Source organism: Cupressus sempervirens, chromosome 1 (genome assembly GCF_028749045.1).
Source record: "Cupressus sempervirens isolate cs-2001-9-10 chromosome 1, ASM2874904v1, whole genome shotgun sequence".
NCBI lineage: Eukaryota > Viridiplantae > Streptophyta > Pinopsida > Cupressales > Cupressaceae > Cupressus > Cupressus sempervirens.
This window is the reverse complement of record NC_143118.1, coordinates 474,610,504-474,638,307: the sequence shown is the minus strand read 5'-3', so window position 1 is coordinate 474,638,307 and position 27,804 is coordinate 474,610,504. Positions and strand designations below refer to the sequence as shown.

At 34.3% G+C, this 27,804-nt stretch overlaps 2 protein-coding genes across 9 annotated transcripts in view; one reads left to right on the top strand and one right to left on the bottom strand.

Moving 5' to 3' along the window:
* LOC149578339 (phototropin-1A-like) overlaps window positions 1-27,804 on the bottom strand; it is a 338,062-nt gene that overhangs the window by 172,558 nt on the left and 137,700 nt on the right. For all 6 annotated transcript variants that reach the window (XM_089828327.1, XM_089828331.1, XM_089828325.1 and 3 more), the window contains 4 exons: window positions 15,698-15,747; window positions 15,499-15,603; window positions 14,407-14,466; window positions 14,027-14,116 (listed from right to left, as the gene is read on the bottom strand). In XM_089828327.1, coding sequence (XP_089684453.1) covers window positions 14,027-14,116; window positions 14,407-14,466; window positions 15,499-15,603; window positions 15,698-15,747 — 305 coding nt within the window. The remainder of the gene's footprint in view (window positions 1-14,026; window positions 14,117-14,406; window positions 14,467-15,498; window positions 15,604-15,697; window positions 15,748-27,804) is intronic.
* Window positions 1-27,804, top strand: part of LOC149578340 (uncharacterized) — a 260,414-nt gene that overhangs the window by 173,040 nt on the left and 59,570 nt on the right. For 2 of the 3 annotated variants that reach the window (XR_016364299.1, XM_089828346.1), the window contains exon 2: window positions 22,646-22,697. The exons of the other annotated variant lie outside the window; for it this stretch is intronic. Coding sequence is in view for 1 of the 2 variants with exons in the window: in XM_089828346.1 (XP_089684472.1) it covers window positions 22,646-22,697 (52 nt within the window). In the remaining variant the exon portion in view is untranslated. The remainder of the gene's footprint in view (window positions 1-22,645; window positions 22,698-27,804) is intronic. 3 annotated transcript variants of the gene reach the window in all.

Sequence of the window (27,804 nt, the reverse complement as noted above, 5' to 3'; positions counted from 1 at the left end):
GTGGATCAAGGGCTACCTTCGTAATTATGTTTTAGTACAACGACGAGCATGGGGCATGGGTGAGTATTGCTGCAACTCGACGTACCATATGTCTATTTACATGTCTCCTTTAATAGCCTTGTATAGCTGTGATCCCTTGTCCTTTGCAGATGTGGCCTTAGCAGATAACAGGACTTTGTTGGCTAAGGATTGGCTACAACAACAATAGGACATCTTAGCAACGCTCAAGGAGAACACGTAGTGAGCCTAGAATCAATAAAAGTTGTTTGCAGATTGACAAAACAATGAGAGATCTTTAGAGGTCAGGGACATGGTATTTCTACAACTCCTTCCCTATAGGAGAATCTCGTTGAAGAATAATGGCTCTGAGAAGCTCAAGCCCAAATTATACGATCCCTAGCGAGTGTTGAGAAGGATTGGGGAGGTAGCCTATGAGTTGGAGCTATCAAAAGATAGCCGGATTCATAACATTTTCCATGTCTCGTGTCTCTAGAAGACCCTTGGGAAACATATTTTGAGCTCACCAAAATAGTCCCAACTAGATGAGGATGGAAAGTTAGAGTTGGTACTAGCAAGGGTAATAGAGACAAGAGGTAAGCAATTGAAAAATAGAGCTATCATGGAGTACTTGATCAGCTGGAAAGATTTACACATTGAGGATGCTAAGTGGGAAGGTGAACATATTTTGCAGCATCCAACACTGTGATTGCTCGAGGACAAGCAATCTGAGGAAGGGGGGACTATCATGTCTACTTCCAAGGAATGCCACTCTATAGACTCGCTTGGCCTATTAACTTACTTCTTGATAGGCTAAGCCACTTCAAAAGGGATGTAAAGGGGGCCCAAACTTTATTCCAAACTTAATGACTTTGGTCATCCTTGTTGGAATCTGGCCCTATCTGACCTGGAAAATTAGACTCTTTTTTGCATGCCTTGAATTGAGTGGAACATCAACTATGTGGAGATTATGGTTCGTGGCAATTACTAGTTATCTGGGGTGACAAAATCTACAGCATTACCGAGCTCATTAGTAATGCTCCTACTCCTCTTCTACATTCTCAACTTGTTGGTAATGCCAACTCCCCAAAGATGCTACATCTAAAAAGGGAATAGTGGGCAGAATTTGGAGGTCATAGAGAAGTTTGAAGAAATCACATAGGATTATTTCATTATAGGTTGCGTATTGTGGTTGAGAGTCAAGAGGACCAAACCCCTTATAGACTCTTCTACCTAGTGCATAACTCGTTGTTTGCAAAATAAGCTCATCTAAATCTTATCATTGGGCTTGAACAGATAATTGGACAAGGCCAAAAGTGTTGTAGAGATTCACATGTATGAGTTTGGCACTAGAATCGTCTTTCTAGAGACTTGGAAGTCATTAGGTGTAATGGGACTATGAATCAAACTGGATCATGCGATAAACATTATATAGTCAATATGACATTCCTGTGTTGTAAGGGCATAATTTCTTGCAACTAACATTATCAGCCCCCCTCCAATATTGGCATTTTTACTATCTATGTGACACTTACGAGGCAAAAGGCAATAGTTCCTTGTGTGAAGAGTCGTGAATAACTAGAATAGTCTATTGACTACAAGTCTCCTGCTATTAGTGTCTTAAACAGTGACTTTAATCCTTGCCAAAAATCCATGCAGTAAGTGTTGTTATTGTACATTAGCTCTAGTCCCCTATTTTGATATGCTAGATAATATCATGAAGATTGTGTGATGAATTTAAAGACATCTCTGTAGTTGCATATTTTGTTTACTTCGTATCCTCTAATCATCTTATCACCTCCTTTTTCTCATCGATGTCTCCAACCCAAGGTATGAAGTGGCCACTTATCCTCCCACATACAGCTACACCAGGCTTGTGCCACATCACAGAGGATTTACTTGATAGCAGCACTCCACTTCCAATGGTATTCTTAGATGGTCCTAGGCTTACTTCTTCTCTAGACCTTATCCTTCGACGGTGGACTTTTTCCCAAGTAGGAAGGACCTCTAGTCTTCCTTCGTGGGTCTTTTTCATTCTTGTTTGTTCCTTTCCCAGTCACCATTTGGTGTTCCTTCTGTTGGTTATTGCCTTCTTTGTATGTTTTTGGTCCCTTAGACCATTTTGTGGTCTCTTGTTGGACATTAATAAATTATCTTATTCTCTATGATATCCTTGTCAAAAAAAAATCCATATTATTGAATAATAAATAAAACAATAATAAAATATTATTATGCTAAATTTACTATATTCATTGCATAATATATTAATATGAAATATAAGAATTAGATATTATAATAATCTAAATATATTATGCATTATAAGTAGTAATATTGAAATATATTTGATGTAATCTATATTCAACTAATATAATATATGTTACTAATATAATTATTAATATAATTATATTATCAAATATAATATAATTATTACAATATAGTTACTATTAGTGTAAAGTCAAGACTCTTAGAATGAAAGAAGCATATATATAGAATAATAAAAACTTTGAGAAACCATCAATCAGTTATGGAGAAATACAGAAGGAAAAATGAAATATTTGGTCTATAAAGTGAATCAGCAAAAATCTACAGTAAATAATTTAATGTCCCAACAAGTGACATTCCAATTGGTATCAAAGTTGTGTATTTTACCAACCTATGTGGCCATTAAAAATTGTTTATTAGACATTTTTAACAGAACTTATCAAAAGGAAATTTTACAAAGACTCATTGACAAGAAGTAATTTGGTAGACAAGAAGGTTGAATGAGCAAGAGTTATCTAACAAAGACTACATGAGTGTTTCATCTTCCAGTAATTGCTCGGAGTTAAAAATATATGCACAACTTGAATACTTTATCGATATAAATTATAATGTGTGGACTAAGAAGAATTATAAGACAATATCATAGTGGAAGATCTATGGAAAATAAGATCATATGTTTGAAATCAAACAGGAGTAGGCATCATATATCCAACGAAGATAACATTAGGATAATAGTCAAGAAACAATACAAAACCATAACAATAAGAATTAATGCCAGATAGTGCTTGGGGGTAAGAAAAAAGTCTTCATCCACTTAGTGGACAAAGGAATCAAAAACACAAAAATAAAATAAATAATAATAATAAGTTCATAAACAAGGACGTATACCCGATGGGAACGTTCGAGTAGCACAATTTGATTATTTATTAAAAGAAGGCACGACCAATAAATATAAAACAAGACATTCCCTTTATTACCATGTAATGTTCCAACTATGTCTAAGTTGCCGTATGGTGGCCTAAGAAGTATGGTGTACGATATGGGAGAAGAGTACGATGCTTTGGAGGAAAAACTACTACATATAGCTTGTGATGTTTGACCGTAAGATAGGGTCAAGTATGGTGGATCAATGTATTTGGGAAGTTCGTACGGTGATATGGAAGTTGTACGGTGTGGGGGTGGAGTTGACTACCGTATAGTATGAGGGGTAACCGTACGGTTGTAGAGATGTCCAGGCGTATAATATGTGTTGTTTAAGCCACGAGATTTGCAGGGGCCATACGGTGTGTGCAGAATGAGTTACGAACTAGATGCCAGAACATTTATTCGACAAATACCTCAATTAATGCTAGTGCAAATGTTTCAATCCAATTCCAATGATATATATAGATGAATTTATAACAAAGATGGTGCGTGGATTTGCCAGATCCAAGCAAGTAACATGGAGACAGAATAGGGTGAGGGATGAATCCCACCAAAACCGGAATAACCAAGTAGGGAAGATTTCTCACTTCTGAGATGGCGAACAACGGAAAATCCCAATTGGAAATCACATTACAAAGAAAATTATCCAAATCGCATACCTACTACCTACATGTCATGCTTAAATACCCTTTGGAGAAACTTCCCGACAATTTACAAAGATAGCCGACGACCATACCTACAGAAGCAATTAAATAAAAAATGGGTCCGAGATATACTAAATCAATCGACCCATTAACAAAGGTTTGATTAAATATTTATTTTATGATGGGAACATTACATAGCACTAAGGATAATCTCAATAAAATAGTGGTCAATTATTCAAACCACTTTCCTTACATCAGTCATCCCACTTGGACCACAATGACCGGAGGATATGGTAGAAGATAATAGGCGTAGAATTCAAATGGAAGGAAAGAACATGAGGTGATCACATACCTTGCATAGAAAAACGCGCATCTTCCACAATATATATGATATAAATGACAAGAAGGAAGGACATCAAACTAGATGAAGATACACATATTTTGTATTGAAATAATCAGGATCACGTGTCATGTCCCCTCTTTTAGCTCTATCTAGCAAGACGTGGGAGTTAGCCTATTAAAGAGTCTCGTAGGCTGGCAGTGGTGTTTAGAGACTCAGTCAAGGTATACAGTGTTCGGATCTAGAAATTTAGACAATAGGAGGGCGATTGAGAGCAGTTCCTTAATTGTAGTAGGAGTTTCCTACATTTTAGGAGGTGGAGATGGGTTATAGTCTTAAGTCTCTACAAGATCATTCTATGGTTTTAGTTTTGGGAGATTCGGAGACGTTCCTATATTTTAGGAGTATTCCTAATTTTGAGGGATAAGACTGTCAGTTATTTCAGATTATTCGGCATCAATCACATGAGGTGACGAGTTCAGTTTCACCTTGTAGAGGTGTTTTGGCTATCAATTCCCTATTTGAGAAATATTTTAATATATTTAAATATTCTCCTAAGTTACCATTTTAATAATTTAAATAAGGCTAAGTTATAGCCATTTTGGAGTAATAAGGAGTTTTTTGGCCTCATTTGGGTGAATATCCCTTGGTGTAATAGCTCGTTGGAAAGGTCTTGAACTTTTCTAAATATTTCTCTTTTGACTCGGAGCAATTTGGTGAACGAATTTCCTTCTATTGGGAAAAAGGTCATTTTCTAGGTACTTGACCACTTTAAAAATGAGAAATATATTATTTTATAACCCAACGCCACATGGAGACACTTTTAGGATTTGAGCTAAGTTTGGTGGGTTATAAGGAGGTAAAGACAAAGTTCGAAGGCATTATTGACATATTACATCTTGGATTTGTGATTTGGGCTCTGATTGAGCTTTCAGCACTTGGGACGCCAACCCCACTTGCTTTGCCTGTTTGAGACGTAGCTCCCAAAACAGTGGTTTGGATTTGTTGCAGTTAGAAGCATCTTGGAGATTGTGCATTGTTTCTTCTGGAGAACGTAGTATTGAGTCAAAGTTTTAGCGGGGGTTTGAGCATTCTATCCACATGTGGGCACTTTGCAGCTGTACGGCAGCACCTGGCAGCCATATTCCTTCCCACGTGCAGCATTAGAGAGCTGGAACTTGGCCGTAGCTTCCTTTTGGGCTCATATTTCTCCTTCATGCCTTCAGGTTGGGTTTTTCCTTGGTTGTAATCAACTGGATATTATTGTAAATCTTCATCTAGTTACAAATTAGGCTTTATATTCAAAAATCTGCTTGAAGCAAAATTGCTTTGATTGCATTTTGGAATATATTTTCAAAACTGGTTCATGTTATTGTACTTCTGTTATTACTTATTGAAAAATTATCAAAAACATAAAACAATCAAACCCTTCTGCAACTTCCGTCTAGTTCTGCAAGAAAATTTTAATAAACAAGGAAAACAAATTTTAAAGTAATAAAATTACAACAGATCAGCAGAAGAGATCCATCAAGGATCTTTCATCACGTCTGATGGCATAAAGGAAGGAATAACCAGCGATTACTAGTTCTTGAATCATATATTGGAAAATCTATTAAAATGGTCTATCAATACTTTGTCTATGGAAGCTATTAGTACATTCATGTCATATTATTATGGAAGGGCATCCATCTATTAATGGAGAAAAAGGATAATAAAAAAATAAGGGAGCTTTTACAAAGCCGTCGACAAACAAGGAACCAAATACTGAATCATATAATCAAATGACAGTATCTGTAGTAGGTTCATATACCACATAAGAAGGTTGGACCCACCATATAAATTGAATACTAAATCAAGCAAAATAGGTAACTGAAATCATGTTAAAAATGAGGAAATTCCCATCGAAGGGCAAAGAACACGATAATAAATTAAAGTGCAACGAATGTAGATCTGGTTAAGGAAGAAACATAAGGAACAAATAACTCAGTGAGAGAGTATTAAGAAATACATATAAAAGGGGTGAACGTAATTTGATGCAAACAATTGCATTTTGTCGTAGAACAATATTTCATGTGAATAACGCCAATGAGGGCTTAGAAAATCTCCATATAAAAATTGGTGGCCCACTACAAAGGTGCACTTAATACATATTTATTGGTATAGTGATGTGAGCTGCTAAAAGGGGTCATAATAAATAATCAATCCGGCAATGCTCAAACATCCAATGATTAATAGTAGGTTAAGGATGTAATGACCCAATCACTCAACATAATAAAAGGTATGGCATATCCTATAATTATTGATAAGTATAAACTCATATTATGCTAGTTCAATGCTGATATATATATATTCATCATAACAAATTAAAATGAGACCAAACTAATACATATAATTAAAATTAAAAATTTTCTCATAATTAGAGTAATTTTTTATTATAATACTATTACGAGTAAATATTACTATTGTGATCCGAAGCGTACAATGTTACCAAGGAGGGGCTTGAATAAATCCAATCTCGACATCGTATACCAATAGAGGGTAGGTGTCAACGTTTCATAATTCTCTGTAAAACGAGCTTGGACCTGTAAACTTTGAGGGCATCTGTGTCTAGGCAACTTGGAACATATGTATTCTTCAATCTTAGATCCAAATAATAATATCATTTGATTACTAAAATGATTTTTACAAACATTACTTTTGATTAAATAAGTATCAAATCTTGTTTGACCTAAAAGGGGGGGCATTACAAAGGAAAATAAACATAAAATGTGCATCATATATAAGCTATATTATAGAAATACTCGGGATCTATGAGTATTTAAGTAAGAAGGCACGATTAGACTGTTACCAAGGAGGGGCTTGTTTGAATCCAAGCAATTGGATCTTTGTCCCAAGATAGGGTAGGGGTCACCTATCTATAATCCTTCGAGATGAGGACTTGGACCTGTAAACTTTGAGGGAATCCATTGCAAATTCGGTATCTAGGTAACTTGGATAACACCTACTGTGTACTTCATTGAAATAATAATATCATCGAATATACAAAAATTAATATTACTTCATATCCATGACTACATGTATTGACATCCATTCTATTCCTACATGGCTAATAAGAGACGTGATCTTACCAAGGAGGGGCTTGTTTAAATCCAAGCAACTAGATCTTTGTCCTAAGATAGAGTAGGGGTTAGCGATCCTTAATCCTTCGAGAAGCAAACTTGGACCTGTAAACTTTAAGGGAAGCCATTGCAAATTTGGTGTCTAGGCAACTTGGATAACATCAACCTCCTCATCCTTGTAAACTTGATATGAGTGTTAAAGATGAACTAATTCTATAAAGGAACATTATAATCAATGTTAAGTTCAAGGAAAGAGGAAAGAAGTGATTCTATCGAAGAAGTAAAATTTTGCAAATCATCTCTCGACTCTAGTGAACTGTAAGGCATTAATCAGGAATGCATGTATTATATGTCTACATCATGTGTGTTTCATGTCATCTTGCATTCATGTGTATGCTCTGTGTTTTCATGCATTCATATGTCTGCTCCATGTTTTCATGTGTATGTTTTGTGTTTTCATGCATCCATGTCTACTTCATGTATGCTTTGTGTATTCATGCATTATGATGTATACTAAAATCTTCTTGCATCCAATTATAAGCTTCATATGATGGTTCTACAAAAGTCGTGCATAAATAATTTTTGCTTGAGGACAAGCAAAATTTGAGAGGGCTGGATTGTGATATCCCTATCAAATTAAATTCTAGATAATTAACTAATAAATAAATAAAACAATAATAAAATATTAATAATGCTAAATTTACTATATTCACCCCATAATATATTAATATGAAATATGAGAATTAAATATTATAAAAATTTAAATAAATTATGCACCCTAAGTAATAATATTGAAATATATTTGATGTAATCTATAGTCAACTAATAATATATATGTTATTAATATAATTATATTATCAAATATAATTATTATTATTTATGTAACGTCGTGACTCTTAGAATGAAAGAATTATATATATAGAATAATAAAAACTTTGAGAAATCATCAATCAGTTATGTAGAAATATGGAGAATTACGCAAGGAAAAATGAAAGGTGTGTAAAATAAATCAGCAAAAATCTATAGTAAATAATTTTATGTCCCAGCAGGGGACATTACATGCTCTTATGTTCGCTGAAGATGTTAAGTAATGTTAAGAAGCGGAATTTTGATTAATAATACATTTGGAATGCAATATTTATCGTTCATGCTATAAAGTGTACATTAGAGTTTTTGTAGCTGTGAGAAATCTCTACTACAGTAAACCAGGTTCCAAAACCAAACTGTGATATCAGAGTGTCCATTATTAATTCAGTGAAATAAGATTTCCTTCAAGCAGGAGCAGTCCAAATAGAAGAAAGTGATCAATAAACCATAAGAAAACTTTAGGCCATTAATCCACACAGGGGGTATCTTATAAAAGTATGCTTAGACTTGTTTTATTAACAAGTCAAATACTGATGCATATGTCAAAGGACATCATCCTTGAGTCCCCTCCATGAAAATATCTCTCTAGTCTATGGGTAGGCCTTAAAGTATCCCAGATGCCCCACTAGTGGTATGCCATGAACAACTCTTTATACTTAGGCTTAGACTCAGGTACCAAATATATCTTATCCTTATAGTAGATAAAATCATATATCACCTTGTATATGTCATCCTAAATGTTGTTGTCCATAAGATCGCATGCAAAGAGATTCTTGAAATTCAACAAAAAGTCAAGACTTCCAATCAATTGTACCTTTAAACATAGAGAAAATTGTTGAATTAGGTCTCCTGAAAAGCGCATTGGACACAATATTCATTTTACCCTTTACATAGTCAGTGTCAAAGTTTTGTGTCTGAATTTTATTGACCCACTTTTTATGTTATTTAATTAACTCGTCTACAAAATACCCAAAACTATTGTGGTACATTCTCATCACTAATTTTCCACCTACCAAATGCTTTCTAAATGTTTTCAATCCATGCATGATAGTAAGCATCTCCTTATCATAGGTGGAGCATAACCACTCATTATCTCTTTCATTCCTTCTCTCATAGACAATGGGATGTCTATTACACATGAGTACTACAACGATTCCCCCATCTAATACATCACACTCTAGTACAAATCACTGAGAAAAATTAGGAAGAGCTAGAAGAAGACAAGTGCTTTTACCTCCTTAAACCTATCAAATGTTCCTTGTGCATCATCTAACCATTTGAATGCACCCTTATATATAAGTTTTGTAAGTGTCGTTTCAAGCTATGAGAAGCCCATGAAGAATCTCCTGTAATAGCATCAAAGTCCAAGAAATCCCGTTTAGTCAAAAACATTCCTAGATGGTGGCTAATCTATAATAGCCTATATCTTCTCCTAATGTACTTTAACTCCATTCACATGCCCTAAACACAAAATATTTGATAATCCAAACTCACAATTGGATGCCTTAGCAAACAAAAATTATACCTCCATGATGCCAAAGACCTCATCAAGATGATGAAAGTGCTCCTCCCATGCCTTGTATATCAAAATATCATTGAAGAACACCGATACAAATTTCCACAACTACTTATTGAAAATATGATTCAAACACGACTAATATGTAGCAAGTGTATTAGTGAGATCAAATTGCATCACTAAGAATTTTCAGTGTCCATAAAAACATCAAAATGCACTCTTGTGAATGTCTTCCTCTTGGATACAGATCTGGTTATATCCTGATCGAAGATCAATCTTCGAAACTAAATTGTCCCATGTAACTCATCAAGTAATTCATATGTGCGAGGAATAGGACACTTGTTTTTTTATTGTCCTTTTGTTCAAGGAATGATAATCAATACAAATCTGCAATGTTCCATCCCTCTTCACCAAGACCACTAAAGTAGAAAATGGACTAGATTTCGTTCTAACATGCCCATGGCAAGTAGATCCTTAATTGTCTTTTCAATCTGTTCCTTGAAGTACCTTGGATGATGATAAGGCATTGTAATGATGGGCTTGATTACCTCCTCCAATTCTACAGCATGCTCAAAGCCACGATTGAGTGGTCTACCTAGGGGAATGTCCCTAAAGACTCCACTATGGTTATCAAGCATTGCCCTTTATGTAGATTTGGAAGACACTAAACACTAAGCAGAGCACGCTATTTAATCATGTCAAAGAATAACCTCTACCATGGGTGTTGACACTATTCTAGGTCCACCATCTAATAAGGCATTCAATTCTATCTTCTCGCCATCCATCTATTGTTTACATCTCCCGTTGTTGGTTGTACCTTCTACCAAGTTGGCCATACCATTTTGGGAATGGTGTGGAGGTATCTAATTTTGCTAGTTGAGTGTTTAATAGACAAGGCTCCTAGGATTCTTCAGCATTAAGGATCAATTTCATGGAGAAAAGCAGTTTGTCTTGGTTGTTGTGCCCATTTTGGTGAATTTGCTAGAACTGATTTTTTACTGTAGTTCATTATCAAAATTAATCAGATTTTCTAGGTATGTTTGATATGGGATTGTAATGCATTTTTATGATCTAGGTTGCTTATATTCTCATGATGTATAGGGACTTCAGTGTTTTTATCAAATCTGAAATATATCAAGATGTGGGCTTCCCCTAATATTGTTATTCTATAAGTTATTTCATTTTTTATACTGCTACAAGTGTTATCATTGCAAACAAAACCACTTTTGCATCTTCATCTATTTGTATGAACACATAAAATAAACAAACAAAAAAGAAAACAGGGTGCGAGTTACAACAAAGGTGAAAAACACTTTGTGGGTGATTGTTGATAGTCCCACTCACTGGCTATGCTTGTTTTTCAACTGTGGTGATTTTGAGGAGTTTTTTGGATTTGGGGATTGAATTAAAAATAAAGATCTTTCATTTTTTTTATAGTAATGTTCTCCAGTATTTGGTGTTTTTGTATCAGAATTTGGAGCTTGTGGCGTTCAATGATTTAACTTGCAAAAGCTATTTCCTGACTGTACATCCATAAAGTATTTGAGAAAGTCATCAAATTGATTAATTAGGTCAGAATTTTGAGATTTGTACTCTCAGTATTGATTAAAAGGCTTTCCTTTACTGGGCGACCAGATCTGAGCATTTAGAGGGGATCAATATTGCAACATTGCTTTTCTTAAAGAAGTTATCCCTTGCAAGTAACACTTGATCTTTAGCTCAAGTCAGTTTGTTGGGATGATTTAAGCTGATGATTGGAAGTTTTTTTTGTCTATTGCATAAGTGAATGGTGTCGTGAGTGTTTTCAAATGATTCTGTAGTTCCCTGGAGTATTTGGGAAGAAAACAATTTTTGTATGTCTAGTCACCTTGTTCACTGAGGTGAAACTGCAACAGCAGGGTCTTCTGTTGAAAATTATCTCTTGTTCACAGATTTTACAATGCTGTTGTTAATTTGAGTTCTGAAATGAGCCACATTGAAGGTGTTTGTACCATTATTATGGTGTTGTGGAATATACCACTGTATTCTGAGATTGCATCGACAAAAGACAGAACTACCTTTAGCACAGTGACAAGGGTATGCAGTTTAGGACCTTGTGGTAGATGTGAGTGCTTGTCCAAAGGCTTTCCTTATGCTGTTACCAATCTGAAGTGTGCTCAATACTAATAGACCCATTCTTTGGCTATAGATGATCATCATCAAACAATGTTGCAGATTGAAAATACTCATAAGAAGAGGAAATTGTATCAGGTTTCATAATTTTGAAATGTATTATACTAGAATATTTTTCAATGTTGAAATGTCTGGATATGATATTCTCAATCATGTTATGTATTGAATATTTGAAATGTAAATGGTGATTTTCCAAGCCATCAAATTCTATGGAATTTTCCAAGCCATCAAATTCAATCCATAGAATAAACCATAGTTCAACTTATCGTTATTGGCAACTTATCGGTGATGGCAAAAAAGAAATATCGGAGATAAGTAGGGAACTTCTTGGGAAAATATAGGGAACTTAAAAAATTGCTTAAATTCAATTGGAAATGCATTTTTTTTGCAAAATGCAATAAGGAGATGCATCTACTGAGTCAGTAAATAAGTAAACAACCCAAACAAGCTGATCTTATATATAAATGCAAATAGGATACAGAATCTCCTCCAAAACCTTTCTACTCTCTCCAGATTGCTCTGCCAATGGAAAAAAACAAACATGGCCTCTTGTTGGATCATCACAGTCCATTTAACTGGCATGGGCGATATCTTTTCTATTTCCATGAGAAGTTGCTAAGTTATCGCTGATATTTAGGTGACTCCTCGGTGATAAGTTGCAAATTATCTGGGCGTTAAGTTGAAGATTTCTGGGTGATATCTGTATGTATTTTGTCACGGAGCCATACTTTTCGTGATAAGATAACTTATCGCCGAGAAGTTGAAGATAAGTTGATATATGGAATAAACTTAAAATGATTTCAAACTCAGTTTCTAAACAGCCAGAAAACCTTTACATTGGTCAATGTTATCCATTATCTTCTTAGCAAACAAGATCAAAATAAATCAGGGGCACTTCATTACAAAAGGACAAAGTAGTAGGGCATTTTATGACAGAAAGATTCAATGCATGCTGAAAATTGTGTTTGACCTTTGAATCCCATATGATATTTTCATGATAAGCTACTTAAAGAAAACCCAAGGGCTGGAAACACATCGTTGGCCCAAGTTGATCATAGAGGAAAAACTTGTGAGGCGGAAAAGCACATGGATGAAGCAAAATGACAAATGGATGCGAAAATGGGATATCAACATCCAAACTTGCCTGGATAACATTATAAAAATAAAAAAGTTTGTCAATGAAAAATTTCGCAATATTCTGTGGACAAGACGCATAGGGCGGAAAAAATCTTATTACATTAAAGAATTTAATCCCACTTCTAGTCATGATGAAAAGGCCTATATAAGAGCACCTATTAACTGGAAAGCAAAAATGTTGATGGCACAACTTCGAACTAGTTCACATCAGTTGCGATGTGAAACTGGTCGGTGGCAAGTTCCAAAGGAAGAGTGGGCAGACAAAACATGTTTATTTTGTAATATGGGAATAGTTGAGACAAAGCAGCACTTTGTCAAAGACTACCTAGCTTACAATGACATCAGATCTGGTTATACAAAAATACTGCAGAACAAGGACTTCAACTATTTATTCAAGGAAGATCAAGTGAAGAGAGCAGCGGATTTGATTACCAAACTTCAGAGAAGGAGAGACAAGTTAACCAAAACTTTACAACTGACTAGTTCCACTCCTGACTCAGGAGGGTGATTGCATGGGTCCCATAGACTACTTTAGTCTCGTGGACGTCATTAAAATCTATCATATCATATCATATCATTCCCCTTGGAGAAAGAGAACTAGGTAGCCCAAGCACTTACTTTTCCCAGTGTTTAAATTTCTTGCTCTGACAATTTGGATTTTAATATGAAGTCATTGGAAGTATTTACTGTTATTCTTGTAAGATCCAAAGCTGAGGTCACCCATATATTGTGCAGCTTGGAACAATAGACTTTGTTTTATTCTCTCAATAGTTTGTGCTGTTAAACTTTTCAAAAGAAACTCCTCTGCCTGTGGAAAACACTATTTAAGTGTACTGTGTACACTGTATACGCATCTATCACATGAAGCCCAGAAAAAATGACTAATATACTTTAGTTACAAACCATTTTAGTTGCCATCTTCTCTATCCTTTTCCTTTTGGTTTCTTTGTTTTTGTTTCTTTCAATCAATTGTTCAATGATCTGCATTTTAGTTTTCCAGATCTTTGTGATAATATGATTTAAATACAAAACAGATGCAAATAAATACCTTTTGGATTGATTTCCAAGAAGAATTACTTTTCATGTGAGGCTTAGGAAGCACTTCTTTGGAATGATTTATCCATAGATCCTCTGGTTTCTACACATTTTCATTTAACAAAAATGATAAAGTCAATGAGACACAACTTGAAGGAAACATTTTTCTTAATCTATATGCAAAAATAATTCAAATCCACTTTCAAGGAACAAAATGCAAATTCACACATTAGAAATGGACATTAAAAAGAACTTTGCCTATAAACCAACTTAGCAATACTAACAAGTTTACTTCTCTAGTTTGTTGTATGAGATTGCCATATAAAAGGTATAAATCCATGAACAAAAATATGATTGTTTGGAACTTTCCCAAGTCAAAGTTAAGTTCATTACCATGTTGGCATCAGGAAGCTCTCTAACAGCCTCATCAACATTTGCAGCAGTTGTTTTAACCTGGAAGGTGAAATGGTCACCCAATAGACCATACAAGAATCTATCAGGAAGAAACAAAAGGTGTGCTATATTATACACAGAAGCCTATTGAACTTTATCATATTTTCTGATATTGAATTTGACCTAGGTAATTACCTTTCATTTTATTTCACTAAATATATAAACATTACAGGTTCTGTTCTTCTCATAGTTTTTATAATTAGTAACCTTGATAAATCAGTACAAAATGCAAGCCATGTAGCATTAAAGTCTTAAATGCAATATGATTTGACAACTTCTAAAAGCCTGTATACAAATCATCATTTTGAGACTTCATGATTGTTTATCACACTCAGTCAGAAGCAGTACATTTTTCTGCCTTTAATCATCACTTGATGAGCCTGACATAAACCAGCAATTTTTGGAAGATTTACTGTAGGTTCACAATTCAAGGGTATTCAAATTAATAGAAAATATTAATTATTAATAATATTTTTAATTGTACAATAAAATACTTTAAAAACCCTTTTTCATTTTAGTCTGTTGTTTATGTTACAGCTTCTCTAATTTTTAATTGCTCAGTAGAACACACTAGACACACTATGACAGCATGACTCAATTATAGAAATTTCTGCGATGTCATTTTGAGAGACTTTGTAGTCTATAAGCTAGCAAAAATATGCATAAAATATGCATAGGTTTTTTGCTATATATGGTATAAAATTGTAAATTGTTTTTGTTAAACATGCCAGCATTGATGATTTTTAAATACCAGTCTTGCTTAAGAGTTTTCCAATGTTTGAGCCCAAAATGGGTAAACCAATCCCAGGTCTCACGACTATGACAGAATTGATGACTACGGTCACCAATCAACTACGAGAAATGGGTAGACCTGACAGTGAATATAGAAATAGAATCTAACATTAATAACATTACATATAAACAAAAGAACGTGCAACATATGAAAATAGAATTCTTCCTTCAAAAGTACAATAGTTGAATGAATAGGCTCCAAACTTTGTGAGTTTCAGAACATAAAGCCAGATAGCATACCAGTAGTGCACCTTCTTGTTCTGTTTTCTCTGGAATTTTATTTGTAAGGGGTTTCACATGTTCACTTCCATCTAGTTGAACACCAATAAAATATTGCACTTCTCCCTGCAGTAAAATCCATAACAAGGATAATATGCAGTTTTCTTATATCTTCAAAATAACAAAAGAAAACTTGTCAAACGGTACATGTTAATATTACCTTCTGGTCACGCATAGGCTGCAGATGAAATATATTCCAAAATTTCTTCCCTGCATAAAGTATTCTTGGTAAATGGTCTGATATGAAATATCTTATAATACTATTTTATCCCAATAAAACCTGAAAAGTGGTAAATTTTAATTGAGTAGCAATGCTTTGAAAGTATTGGTCAAGTGGAGAAACATTTTAGAAACAAGTCTACATGAAACAAAAACAAGTTGCCAAGAAATAATACATTTTTAATGGATGTTAGCACAATGAACATAGGGTCCTTGAAGTGGTCGTTACATCAATTCAATATAATGAAGTGTAGGAGCTCAAAAGAAGAATCCAAATGATACACTATAAATTGGTATGTTACACCAGCAGTCCAAACACATCATTCATAATGCAACATACTGGGACTCAATCTTGAAGTATTGAAAGTTTAATTGACTTTGTTTGTCCAAGTAGGATTATATTTTCCCATATATATGATAGATCTCAGAAATATTTGTAGGGGTTTTCGCTCCTATGTTTTCCAAAGTATTTTCTTCTAGATATCCTTTTGGTGTCCAATCTTTGCTTAAGTTTGTGAATTTTTTTAAGTCTACTACATTTTCAGTGCATTTGATGTTTGATTGAGGTTCCCAACAATCAATGCTTCCATTACTTTCAAGCCATCCACTTGAATTCCAACACATTGACCTAATGCCTTAGGAACATTTATTACTGAAATAGCAGACTTGAGTTACCTTGATTACATTTCATATGCATCCCCAATCTCTAATCTGAAAATCTCCAAAGATTTCTCTAAAATGTTCAATTTGTCTCTTTCGTTAGGTTTTCAAGCTTTCCCTTCCCCACATATTCCTTCCATCTTATAGCTTTTCTGTCCCATCACTTGATATATAAAAATTCTTGTATTTTGAACCAAGGGGTTAAGCCATCCCTAATCAGCATACTTCATTTAGTTCCACCACAAGTGCCAATTCCCATCTACTTATCACTATGCACTTCGTTGTAGTGTGAACCCTATTTAATGCCTTCTTGACCCTATAAAGCTTATCAATCCCTTTATTTTTTCTTTCAAATATGGGTCGTTTCCCTTCCATTCACCTTGGTTAGAAAAAGATTAATGAATATTTGGAAGCCCTAGTTGCCAAAATAGTAATTTTACTAACCAAAATGCATTGTTCACCTAATAAAGGCAGATTTGCATGTTGTTTTAAACAATAACAATGGAATTGGAAACAACCCAAATTCAATATTAATGTCTAGTCCCATTGACCCATTTGTGGTCATTTGTTGGACATTAATAAATTTATCTTATCTATTCAGTGACAACTCTTACAACCACAAGACACGATTGAATCAAGCTCATGATGAGTTTCTTGTTTTGCATGCCTAGATTCAAAGAGGTGAAAAAGACAAAAATTAAATGTCCTAGTTATGCAAAGGTTGGGGTTTCTGAAATCCAATGTCTTTGCATCATGTCTATATTGATTCTTGGTGTATTTTGTAGACCAATTTTGTCTTTACACACTGAAACTCCTGTCCTATTACTGCTCATTTTAATGATGAAGTTTCTTATGGTTTTCAATAACTTTGTGGATCTCAAAAAAATATTTCTTGTGCGTGGACAATAAATAAGATGACAGCAATGGTCTAAACAGCCCTTGTTGTCCTCAATTTTGACATCAAAAAATTGGGGCACCTCTACAAATTTTTCTCATAAATTTGTAGATGTATCCTCCATATTTTCACTGTATTGGATTACACCTCGTAAGGGCAATTTGTCATCCTCAAGTTGTCCTTTATTTTTTAGTTTTCATGCATCCTTCTTTAGGGTTTCCATCAGGTTAATCACCTTTTTGCTTGTCAAGACATTTTTTTCTTCTTTAACTGCAAGCACTTGATTTTTAGTAACCTTCAAGTCTCTTTCTTTGTTTTTCTTTGTTAAAACGAGAGCCCAAAAATCCATGAAAATAATCAGCAATAAGAAAGAGAGAAAACAAAAACAAAGAAAACCAAAATTATCTTGGGAAAACCCTTCGAGAATGAAGGGAAAAACCCAGCCACACAACACAAAAATATCTTTATTGATAATGAAATGTTCTAGTGTACAAAATCCTTTGCTTGATGCGAATATATAACAATAGAAGAGACTCTTTCACATTATAACCAAAGGTCTCTTGAGATTCTCATGACTCCTATAATTAATTATGACTCTTCAAATATTCATGCCTCAATGCATGTGAATGACACATGTGATTTATATTTAATATTATGAATTAAACTTAAGTGTCCTTTTCAGTTGAAGATGACAATAACGGTAATAATGGTAATAAAGATCTCTATCGCAGCTACAAGCTTTAACACTCCCTCTTAGCAAGAGAGAGATCTTTCGTTGAACAGTCGCACAAAGATGCAACCAAAAATGTCAATGATAAATTCTGATTATATAATTCATGGAGTTACTCAACATGAAAACCTATAACAATAAGTCATATTCATGGAATCACTCAACATGAAAACTTGTAACAATGAGTCATTTTCATAGAATCACTCAACATGAAAAGATTTGTAAGACTCACAGCTAAGCCTTTATTCACGTACTCTCTCAACGTGAACTGTCATGGAATCTCTCAATATGACATCCAACTCCCATCACGGGATCTCTCAATGTGATGACATCATGGACTCTCTCAACATGATGTTCACTATCGCATAGTGAAAGAGTTATCATAGCTGATCTTACAATCTCATTTATTCACACACGAATAAAATAGGCAATAACAAACTAAGATTTGATTCCATTTAAGTCTCAAATTTTATAAATACCACAAGCATCACAAGCATCTATGAGAGGATGAGGATTCCATAAGTACTCCCTCTTAATTATGAAGCCTCCCTCTGAAGCTAAAACATCCCCCTCTTAATCATTTCTTTTCTCCTACAATGAAAGTATATATTAATGATAATTCTAATAGAGATCCATATTAGAATATTCACTATTCCTAGTTAAAGGACAAATCAAAAAATAAATTGCAAGAAGACACCATGTATGTTATCAAGAGATTTTTATCTTCTTGAATAAATTTCTTCAGAAAATTCCATTGTAATCTCAAATGAATAATCTGAGTGATTCTTCTTTCAGCTAGGGCAGTCCTCTTATTGCCAAAAAATGGATTCCTCAAGTATCCATCCTAGAATAGCTCGACCTAATATTTGTAGAGGTTGCTCAAAAGATCAAAATTAGAGATCACAACACTCAGATGAAAGAGCTTTACACAAAATACTCATTAAATACTCCTCGATATTGATCATTTTATCAAAATCTGAACACTATAAGCGAAAATCACAAAAGAATATGCAGGAAACTTCCCTATGAATAACAATCAGATATAGATGAAGGTTTCTTGCAATGATGACCACACAACAGAGGCTCAATCAAGCGGAGCAAAACCATTTGATTGCAAACATTCCTTCTCCATTTGTTATAGAATAGAATTAATCTTTTATTAGGTTGAAGCTTAGTTGCCAACATTCTTTCCTTGAATCCATAAGCAGGAACGCGTGCCTTCAAGTAAGCTTGCAAAAAAGGCATTCATATAAACGTAACCATCCACGATAGCCAGCTTTAATCAAACTATCAAATATATTTTCAGCTCCAACGCAAATTGATATCTTCCCAAGAACCGTCGAGAGTTATGATGCAAAGACGATGCCACATCAATGCATGAACCATGTGGATTTTTAAAATGAGGCCACCGTACGCAAGGAAAGAGACACGATGCAAAAATGTCCAACTTCCAAAAGAAAACAAAATGCATAAATACAGAATACAATTAATCAAAATATATAATATAAATAAGAACACTGATGAAGCATCCCGCATAAATAAACACATAACTTATCTCTGGATGCACAAAAAAACTGTTGTCCATGTTCAACAATAATAATCTGCAAGAGATCTGGCAGCACGTGTGGCCATCCCTAACAAAGCTCTAGTGCTCAACAGAGATGACAGTTACAAGCATGGGATCAATCAAAATAAAATGTAGAAACATAGACACGTACGGTTATTGTTATAATAAGCGAGATGCAACACAGGACAATCCACAATATGAAGCAATACATGCTTCTTGATAACCGCCGATCATATATCCAGACAACATGGATTCCATACCAACTAATGTAGAAACAAATAAACCATGATTGGTGTTCCATTGGTAACATATTCCAGGTTGTATCTCCGTCTGAAGTATATGCTTAGGAATTTAACATAAAATATTTGATGCTTTCGTGAATGAAGACCCTGAAATGGTATCTTATAAGATCATGTGCAAATACTGTGTGCCATCAAGAGTTCTCACATAACCCCCGAAGTATATGGAATGAGGATATAATTTAAACATAAATTTGTATCAATAAAAAAATATAAAAAGCATGTAAACTACAATAATCTCAAACAAAACATAACATCCAAATGTTTAAATCAAGAACACTAGATAAAGTTGCATGCAAAGAGAAAAGAATTTCCAAGATGATGCTACAACCACCCTACGTGAGACTACTGACTCTAATACCATGTTAAAACTAGAGCCCATAAATCCATGAAGATAATCGGCAATAAGAAAGAGAGAAAACATAAACAAAGAACACTAGAATTATCCTGGGAAAACTCTTCGAGAATGAAGGGAAAAACCCAGCCACACAACACAAAAATATCTTTATTGATAATAAAATGTTCAAGTGTACAAAATCCTTTGCTTGATGCAAATATATAACAATAGGAGAGACTCTTCACATTATAACTGAAGGTCTCTTGAGATTCTCATGACTCCTATAATTAATTATGACTCTTTGAATATTCATGCCTCAATGCATGTGAATGACATGTCATTTATATTTAATATTACAAAATTAAACTTAAGTGTCCTTTTCAGCTAAAGATGACAATAACGGTAATAACATCCAAATTTCGAGAGATAAAGATCTCTATCATAGCTACAAACTTTAACATTCTTAGTGTTGTGTGTTTCTTTTAATGTTTTTTCCCCCAACATTGTGTCTTTTGAAATTCCCCTTGTTTGGAGCTATCTTAGGCCTCAAACAAAGTTGTCTAGCACAAGCTATTAAGGAATTAAGCATGCTACAAGTGGGGGTTTTCGACCTAATTGCATATCCTTATTAAAAATCCCTCAAAAAGTAGGCATTTTATTGATTATTGCATGAAATAAAAATGCTTTAGGGTATAGAACCCCATTTTAAAATTTCACACTATTTCGATGAGATTTAAAAATAGTTTTTAATGAATTCTTTATGTAAGTGTGGGCCTTTAAGTCCCATTACATATCTTTGCATTAAAACTATAATTACATGAAATCTCTCTCAAAAGTGGGCTTTCTATTGGCAATTGCAAGAAACCAAAAAAGTCATATACATGTAAAATGGGTTTAAAATTTTTAACCATTTTGATTAGATTTAAATATAGTTTTTAATGTATTTCTTATGTAAAGGTGGATTTTTAAGTCTCATTACATATCTTTGCATTAAAACTATAATTACTTGTAAATTTAAAAACATGAGAAACTTATGTACAATAAATTTGAGTTTCATTTAGTATTGCATAACTTCATACGTGCAAGGCATTTCTAAAATTCTATCAATATTTTAATCCACTAATCATATAAGGGGGAATTTTAAGAGAAAATATGTGCTTTTAAAAAAAAGTTTCAAAGAGATGCAAAAAGACCAAAATAACCCGCCATCAGTTACTCATGGCAATTTTAAAAGCCTTTGCACGTTCAAGATACATGCCTTTGGCAATCAAAAAGCCGTCAACAACTAGAGTGGAGATTTTATAGTCAATTGCATGTTTTAAATGCAAACAAGCACACGTTATTATCCAAGGGCATGTAAATGCCATTGAAACACACATATTAAGTCATATTGAGTTATGTTTAAACTCAAAGTGCACGATGGCAAATTTTGAACCATTTTACTTGTTTTTTAATGCAATTTTATACATATAAAGTGCATTTTAAAATGCACTTTGAGTCTTTAGTGCTGGATGGTGATTTTTGACAAGTTTGCACATGTTAAAAGTCATTAAAACAAATACAAATGGCTTATAACGATCTGTTTTTATTGCAAGCTTAAGCTATCATTGTTTTATTTAAAACTAAAAAGCATGTAAATGCTTTCTAAAAGCCCGTTTACATGATATATTGTTATAATAAAATCTCCAGCGCTTGTAAAATGACTTTTAAAGCCCGTTTTGGGCAAAGCGATTTGAAATGTTGTTTATTAAATGAAAATGCAACCAAAAAGCTCATCACTTTCCTGGGCATGCAAGAACATATCTATTATTGCATGTATTTGCAAGCCTGCTTTGGTGGATGGAAATTCAAAAACAACTCATTCATTGCATGTAATGAGCATTTTAAAACCTCTTTTCAGCTGTAACAGAAAAAAACATGATTATTAGCACATGTAGCGAGCATTTTAATACCCATTTTTGAGTTGTAACAGCAAAAACATGATTAATATTGCATGAAAAAGACAATGCAAATCCCGTTTTTTGTTTCAGTGATAAAAATGACCCATCAATGGCATGTATTGTGTGCTTTAAAACCTGTTTTTGAGCTTCATCATCAAAAACAGCATATAAAGCATTGATTGCAAGTATTTAAACATGTGAATGCAAGGAAACATCTCGTCCTTATGCAAGCATCTTCATTTTCAGGTTTGAATAGGTCTTTTTCTTCCTATCTTTTTGCATTTTCACTCTCATTCATGGCCATTTGTCATTGATTTGTAGGGGACTGAGTTTTGCCTTCATTCTTGAGTTGATTGCAAGTTTTGCACTATTGTTCAAAAGGGATTTGAACACAATCTTGCAGATTTTCAGTTGCTTATCATGTTTAGAGTTATAATTTTGTTTCAGGTTTGTTCTTGCAGACTTTGAGCTGCTTATCAAGTTTGAAGCTATTATAGGACCACAAATAAGGAGGTAACTTTAGACTTTGAGCTACTTTTATTTTCTTAGTTTGTGCATATAAGGTGGAATACGTGTTGGAGACATTGAGCTTCACATGCATTTCTTTCTTGTGCTTTGATGAGTTTCTCAGTTAAATAAAATGTTGGTACATTGAAGATTAATCCTACATCTAATCTTCCCTTTATTGGAATTATTGCTCCAACAAATACTTTGTAAGTGAATTACACTATTGTTTTTTTACATTGCATTGCGATAGTAACATCTATTTTGAAATATGAGAATATGATGAATGTCCTACCCTGATTTAGCTCAGTGTAAATAAGTAGTTAATGATTTTTTTTTATCGTAGTAGCAATAAGAGGGGAGAGCCTTCCTTGAGAAGTAGGAGAGACATTGTCTCACATGTTATGGCTGGAATCACTTTTTTGTAATTGACCATTAAAAATTGTCAATAGCCAACTACCCACAGTTTTGTATGTTGTGGTCACCATAACTTACAAAATTGCCACCGAGCAACAAAAGACACATCCCAATCTCCAGTACGTGTCCCATGGGGTTAAGGACGCATCTCCATGCAACTATAATATTTCTTCTTTCCGATTTTTTAATATAGTTTTCTTCCAATATACACAATACAACCTACATTTAAGAGCTCTTTTACCTTAATTACTTTAGCCTTTCGGAATCTAGTTCTCAAACTCAAACAAGATAATCCTATAGAAAATTGACCATAGAATATTTTGTAGAAGATGTAGCAGGACAAAATACTATTGCATTACAAGCTTATAAATCCATCAGGTAATAGAAAATCAATAGTATTGGTCACATTTGTTGAAAGTAAATTGCTGCTAGGACATAATTCCACAGCTGCAATCCTGATGAAAAAAGATGTAAATTTCTATGGATAAGAGACAAAACGTAACTTAGGTAGTGCTATTGCTATCAAAATTCAGTTGAATCCTGATAGCAATATCACAATTTGACTTGCTATGGAAAATATCTCCTACTTATCTTATGCAGAAGCATCCTGGGTTTCTTTGTAATCCTGCACATTAGTTCATTCTGCCTAGTTCCAATTGGGCCGACTTTGCTTACATTTAATTTTGGTATAGTTAATTATATTTGATGAGGGCCAACTTGTGGTTTCTCTATATTCTAGAATTATCTGTAAGCCATTTTGGCAAGTATAAGTAGGGTGTTTAGGTTTAGGGTTAGGGCAGATTTTTGGGGGAGAGTTCAAAAGAAAAGAGATATGTAGATTTAAAAAGCTAATTTGGAGATCTGAAAGTTGTACATTTGTAATTGGCCGTAACCCAGAAGGCCTTATAGCTGGGCATATATGCTAAATATTTGATGAATCAATAAATATATCCTTGTTCTCTCTTTCCTTGGTGCTATTCCTCGTGTTTTCTTCCGTTGTGCTAACTCTTGCAGGGTGGCTTGGATAGCTGGGTATGCCTTTGGCCCTAGTTATTCATCCTTTGCCTACATCAATTGGTATCAAAGCCTGAAGTTCATCCTTGTGGAGATTGGATCGTGTAGAACCCTGATTTGGATTTGGTTGTAGGGTGGCAGATCTGTGGATTTGACCTATAACTTGTAGAGGGTTATGATCTTGTAGGAACCTGATTTGTAAAGATGGTTTGTGGTAGAGGAAATAATGTTGATAACACTATATTGGATCAGTTAAGACAAATTGCAGCTAGATTAAATGCTGTGGAGACAGCCCAGAGGAGAGGAGCACATCTTGAAGATGTAAGTGATGATGAAGCAGCAGCACCAAACCATAATCTAGAACTTGAAGAAGATCGAGATGAGGAAAGATTGTTGCGATTATTGTCTAGGGAAAATTCAAAGCCTGCTGTAGAAGTTGTTCCTTATGATGGGAAATTGGATACAAATACTGTGCTGGATTGGATCTCTGATATGGAGAAGTTCTTTGAGTATGAAAACACTCCTGATAACAGAAAGGTCATGCATCATTATGGTGGGAGCACTTGCAAACTGATAGAAAAAGGAGAGGAAAGGAGAAGATAAGAACTTGGCCAAAGATGGTGAACAAGGTAAAGAACAAATTCCTTCCTGCTGATTACCAAGTTAGCTTATTGAGAAAGATGCAAAATTTGAAATAAAGGGACACGACTATGAAAGAATATACCGAGGAATTCTATAGATTGGACATCAGATCTGGACATGTGGATGATGATGTTGAGAAAATTGCAAAGTAAATTAATGGATTGAGATCTAGAATTCAAGATGAGATAAGTTTTGTGAAGTTGGAAAGTGTGGAAGAAGCATGCCAGTATGCCTTGAAGGCTAAGGAGATCTTGACAAAGAAGCATGAACAAAGACAAAGAGGTAGAGGTAGTAGATTCCAAAGAGGTAGAGGTAGATCTTATGGAGAAAGTAGTAGATCTGACAATTCTATGCAAGATAAAGGCAAATCTGAATGGAAGAGTGATGATAAATGCAAGAACGAATGGAAAGGTGGTAATTCTTACCAAGGAGGCACTAATTCTTATCGGGGAAGAGGTAATTCCTATTCTAGAAGTGGATTTCATAGTAATTGTTTTAGATGTGGCAAAGAAGGGCATAGATCTTTTGAATGTAGATCCTCTGAAAGTGGACAGAATAATAGAAATGTTGTGATTCAAGAAGACATTGAAAGTTCACCAAGTGGACCTGAGGTTGGAGAAAATCTGATGGTGAGAAGAACCTTATGTAATAAAAGAAGTGATGAGGAACCTGTTTTAAGGAAAAGTCTTTTCAAGACAAGATGTAAGATGGCTAGAAAATGTTGCAAAGTGATCATTGACAGTGGGAGTTCTACAAATCTGGCATCAGAAGAGCTGGTTACCAAGTTGCAGTTAGAGAGGCTGAAACATCCCAAACCTTATCATGTTTCATGGATCAAAGATGAGCATAAGATATTGGTAAGTGAGCAATGCCTTGTGAAATTTAAAATTGGACATTATGTTGATGAAGTTTTGTATGATATTATGCCCATGGATTGTTGTCATATTTTGTTAGGTAGACCTTGGCAATATGATAGACATGTTGTACATGATGGAAGATTGAATCAATATACTCTTTGGGTGAATGGGAAGAAACAAACATTGTTGCCTTTGATTGAAGTTCCAGATGAGGTTCATTGTACTACTGTAAAGATTTGTATGGTTAATGGGAAACAATTTGAAAAGGAAGTGAAGAAGAATCAGGTTTGTTTTGCCATAATTTCAAGAAATTCAGGTTTTGTCAATGAAGGCCAAGTGCAAGAAAATGATGCTAACCGAGTGTCAGATAGTGGTGACCGAGTGACAGATGGTAGTATTGACCAAGTGCCAGAAGAAATTGCATAATTGCTCAATGAATATAAAGACATTATTGCTGATGATCTTCCTGATGGATTACCTCCAGTAAGAAGTATAAGTCATTGTATGGATTTGATTCCTGGAGCAAGTTTTCCAAACAAAGCACCATATAGATTGACACCTACAGAGAATGAAGAACTTAATAGACAAGTGCATGAGTTGTTGCAGAAAGGTTTGATCAAAGAAAGCTTGAGTCCATGTGCTGTACCTGCTGTATTAGCACCTAAAAAGAATGGAGAATGGAGAATGTGTACTGATTCCAGAGCCATTAACAAGATAACAGTGAAATATAGGTTTCCTATGCCAAGGATGGATGACATAATGGATTGTTTAAGTGGAGCAAAGTATTTTACCAAGATTGATTTGAAGAGTGGCTATCATCAGATCAGAATTAGAGAAGGTGATGAATGGAAGACTGCTTTCAAGACAAAAGATGGTTTGTATGAATGGTTGGTTATGCCTTTTGGTTTGACTAATGCACCTAGTACTTTCATGAGGTTAATGAATGAAGTTCTGAAAAGATTTTTGGGTAAGTTTGTGATTGTTTATTTGGATGATATTCTGATATTCAGTAAGACTAAGGAAGAACATCTTGAGCATATTAGACAAGTATTACAGAGGTTGAAAGAGGAAAAGTTGTTGATTAATCTAAAAAAGTGTTCTTTTATGCAAGAGGAGATTGTGTATCTGGGATTTGTGATTTCAGCTGATGGTTTGAAGATGGATCCTGAGAAGGTTAAAGCAATTTTGGAATGGCTTACACCTGAGAATGTGAGTGAGTTAAGATCATTTCATGGTTTAGCTAGTTTTTATAGAAAGTTTATAAAAAATTTCAGTGTTGTTTGCAATGCTATGACTGAGACAATGAGGGGAGATAAAAAGGAATTCAAGTGGACAAATGGAGCTGATAAGAGTTTTGAGATTGTGAAACAAAAAGTTGCAGAATTACCGGTATTGGCTTTGCCTGATTTCAACAAAGTATTTCAAGTTGAATGTGATGCAAGTGGCAATGCAATAGGAGCTGTATTAAGTCAAGAAGGTAAGCCTGTTGCTTTCTTTAGTGAAAAGTTGAATATGCTAGAAGGAAATATTCTGTGTATGATAAAGAGTTTTATGCTATTGTTCAAGCATTGAAGAAGTGGAGACATTATTTGATGCCTAAGAAGTTTGTGTTGTATACTGATCATAAAGTTTTACAATACTTGGAAAGTCAACATAAATTGAATCAAAGACATATGAAGTGGGTTGCATATTTGCAGAGTTTTACATTTGTGATTAAGCATAAGAGTGGAGTTACTAACAAAGTTGCTGATGCATTGAGTAGAAGACGTTCTTTGTTGACTGAAATGAAGGTTGAAGTTCTTGGTTTTGATAAGATGAAAGAGTTATATGATGCTGATCCTGATTTTTCTGAGGCATGGAGAGAGTGCAGAGCACCAAATCTGACAGATCACATAAGTAAGTATGATGAGTATTTCATTCAAAAAGGTATGTTGTTCAAAGGTATACAATTGTGTATTCTTAGAAGTTCTATGAGGTTGAATCTAATTAAGGAAAAGCATAGTGGTGGATTAGCTGGACATTTTGGAATTGATAAGACATTGGGTTTGCTGAAAGAAAAATATTATTGGCCACAAATGTATAAGGATGTTCAAAAATTTGTAAAGAGTTGTGGAGTTTGTCAAGTTGCAAAAGGAGTGAGTCAAAATACTGATTTGTATACACCTATTATTGTTCTTGAGAAACCT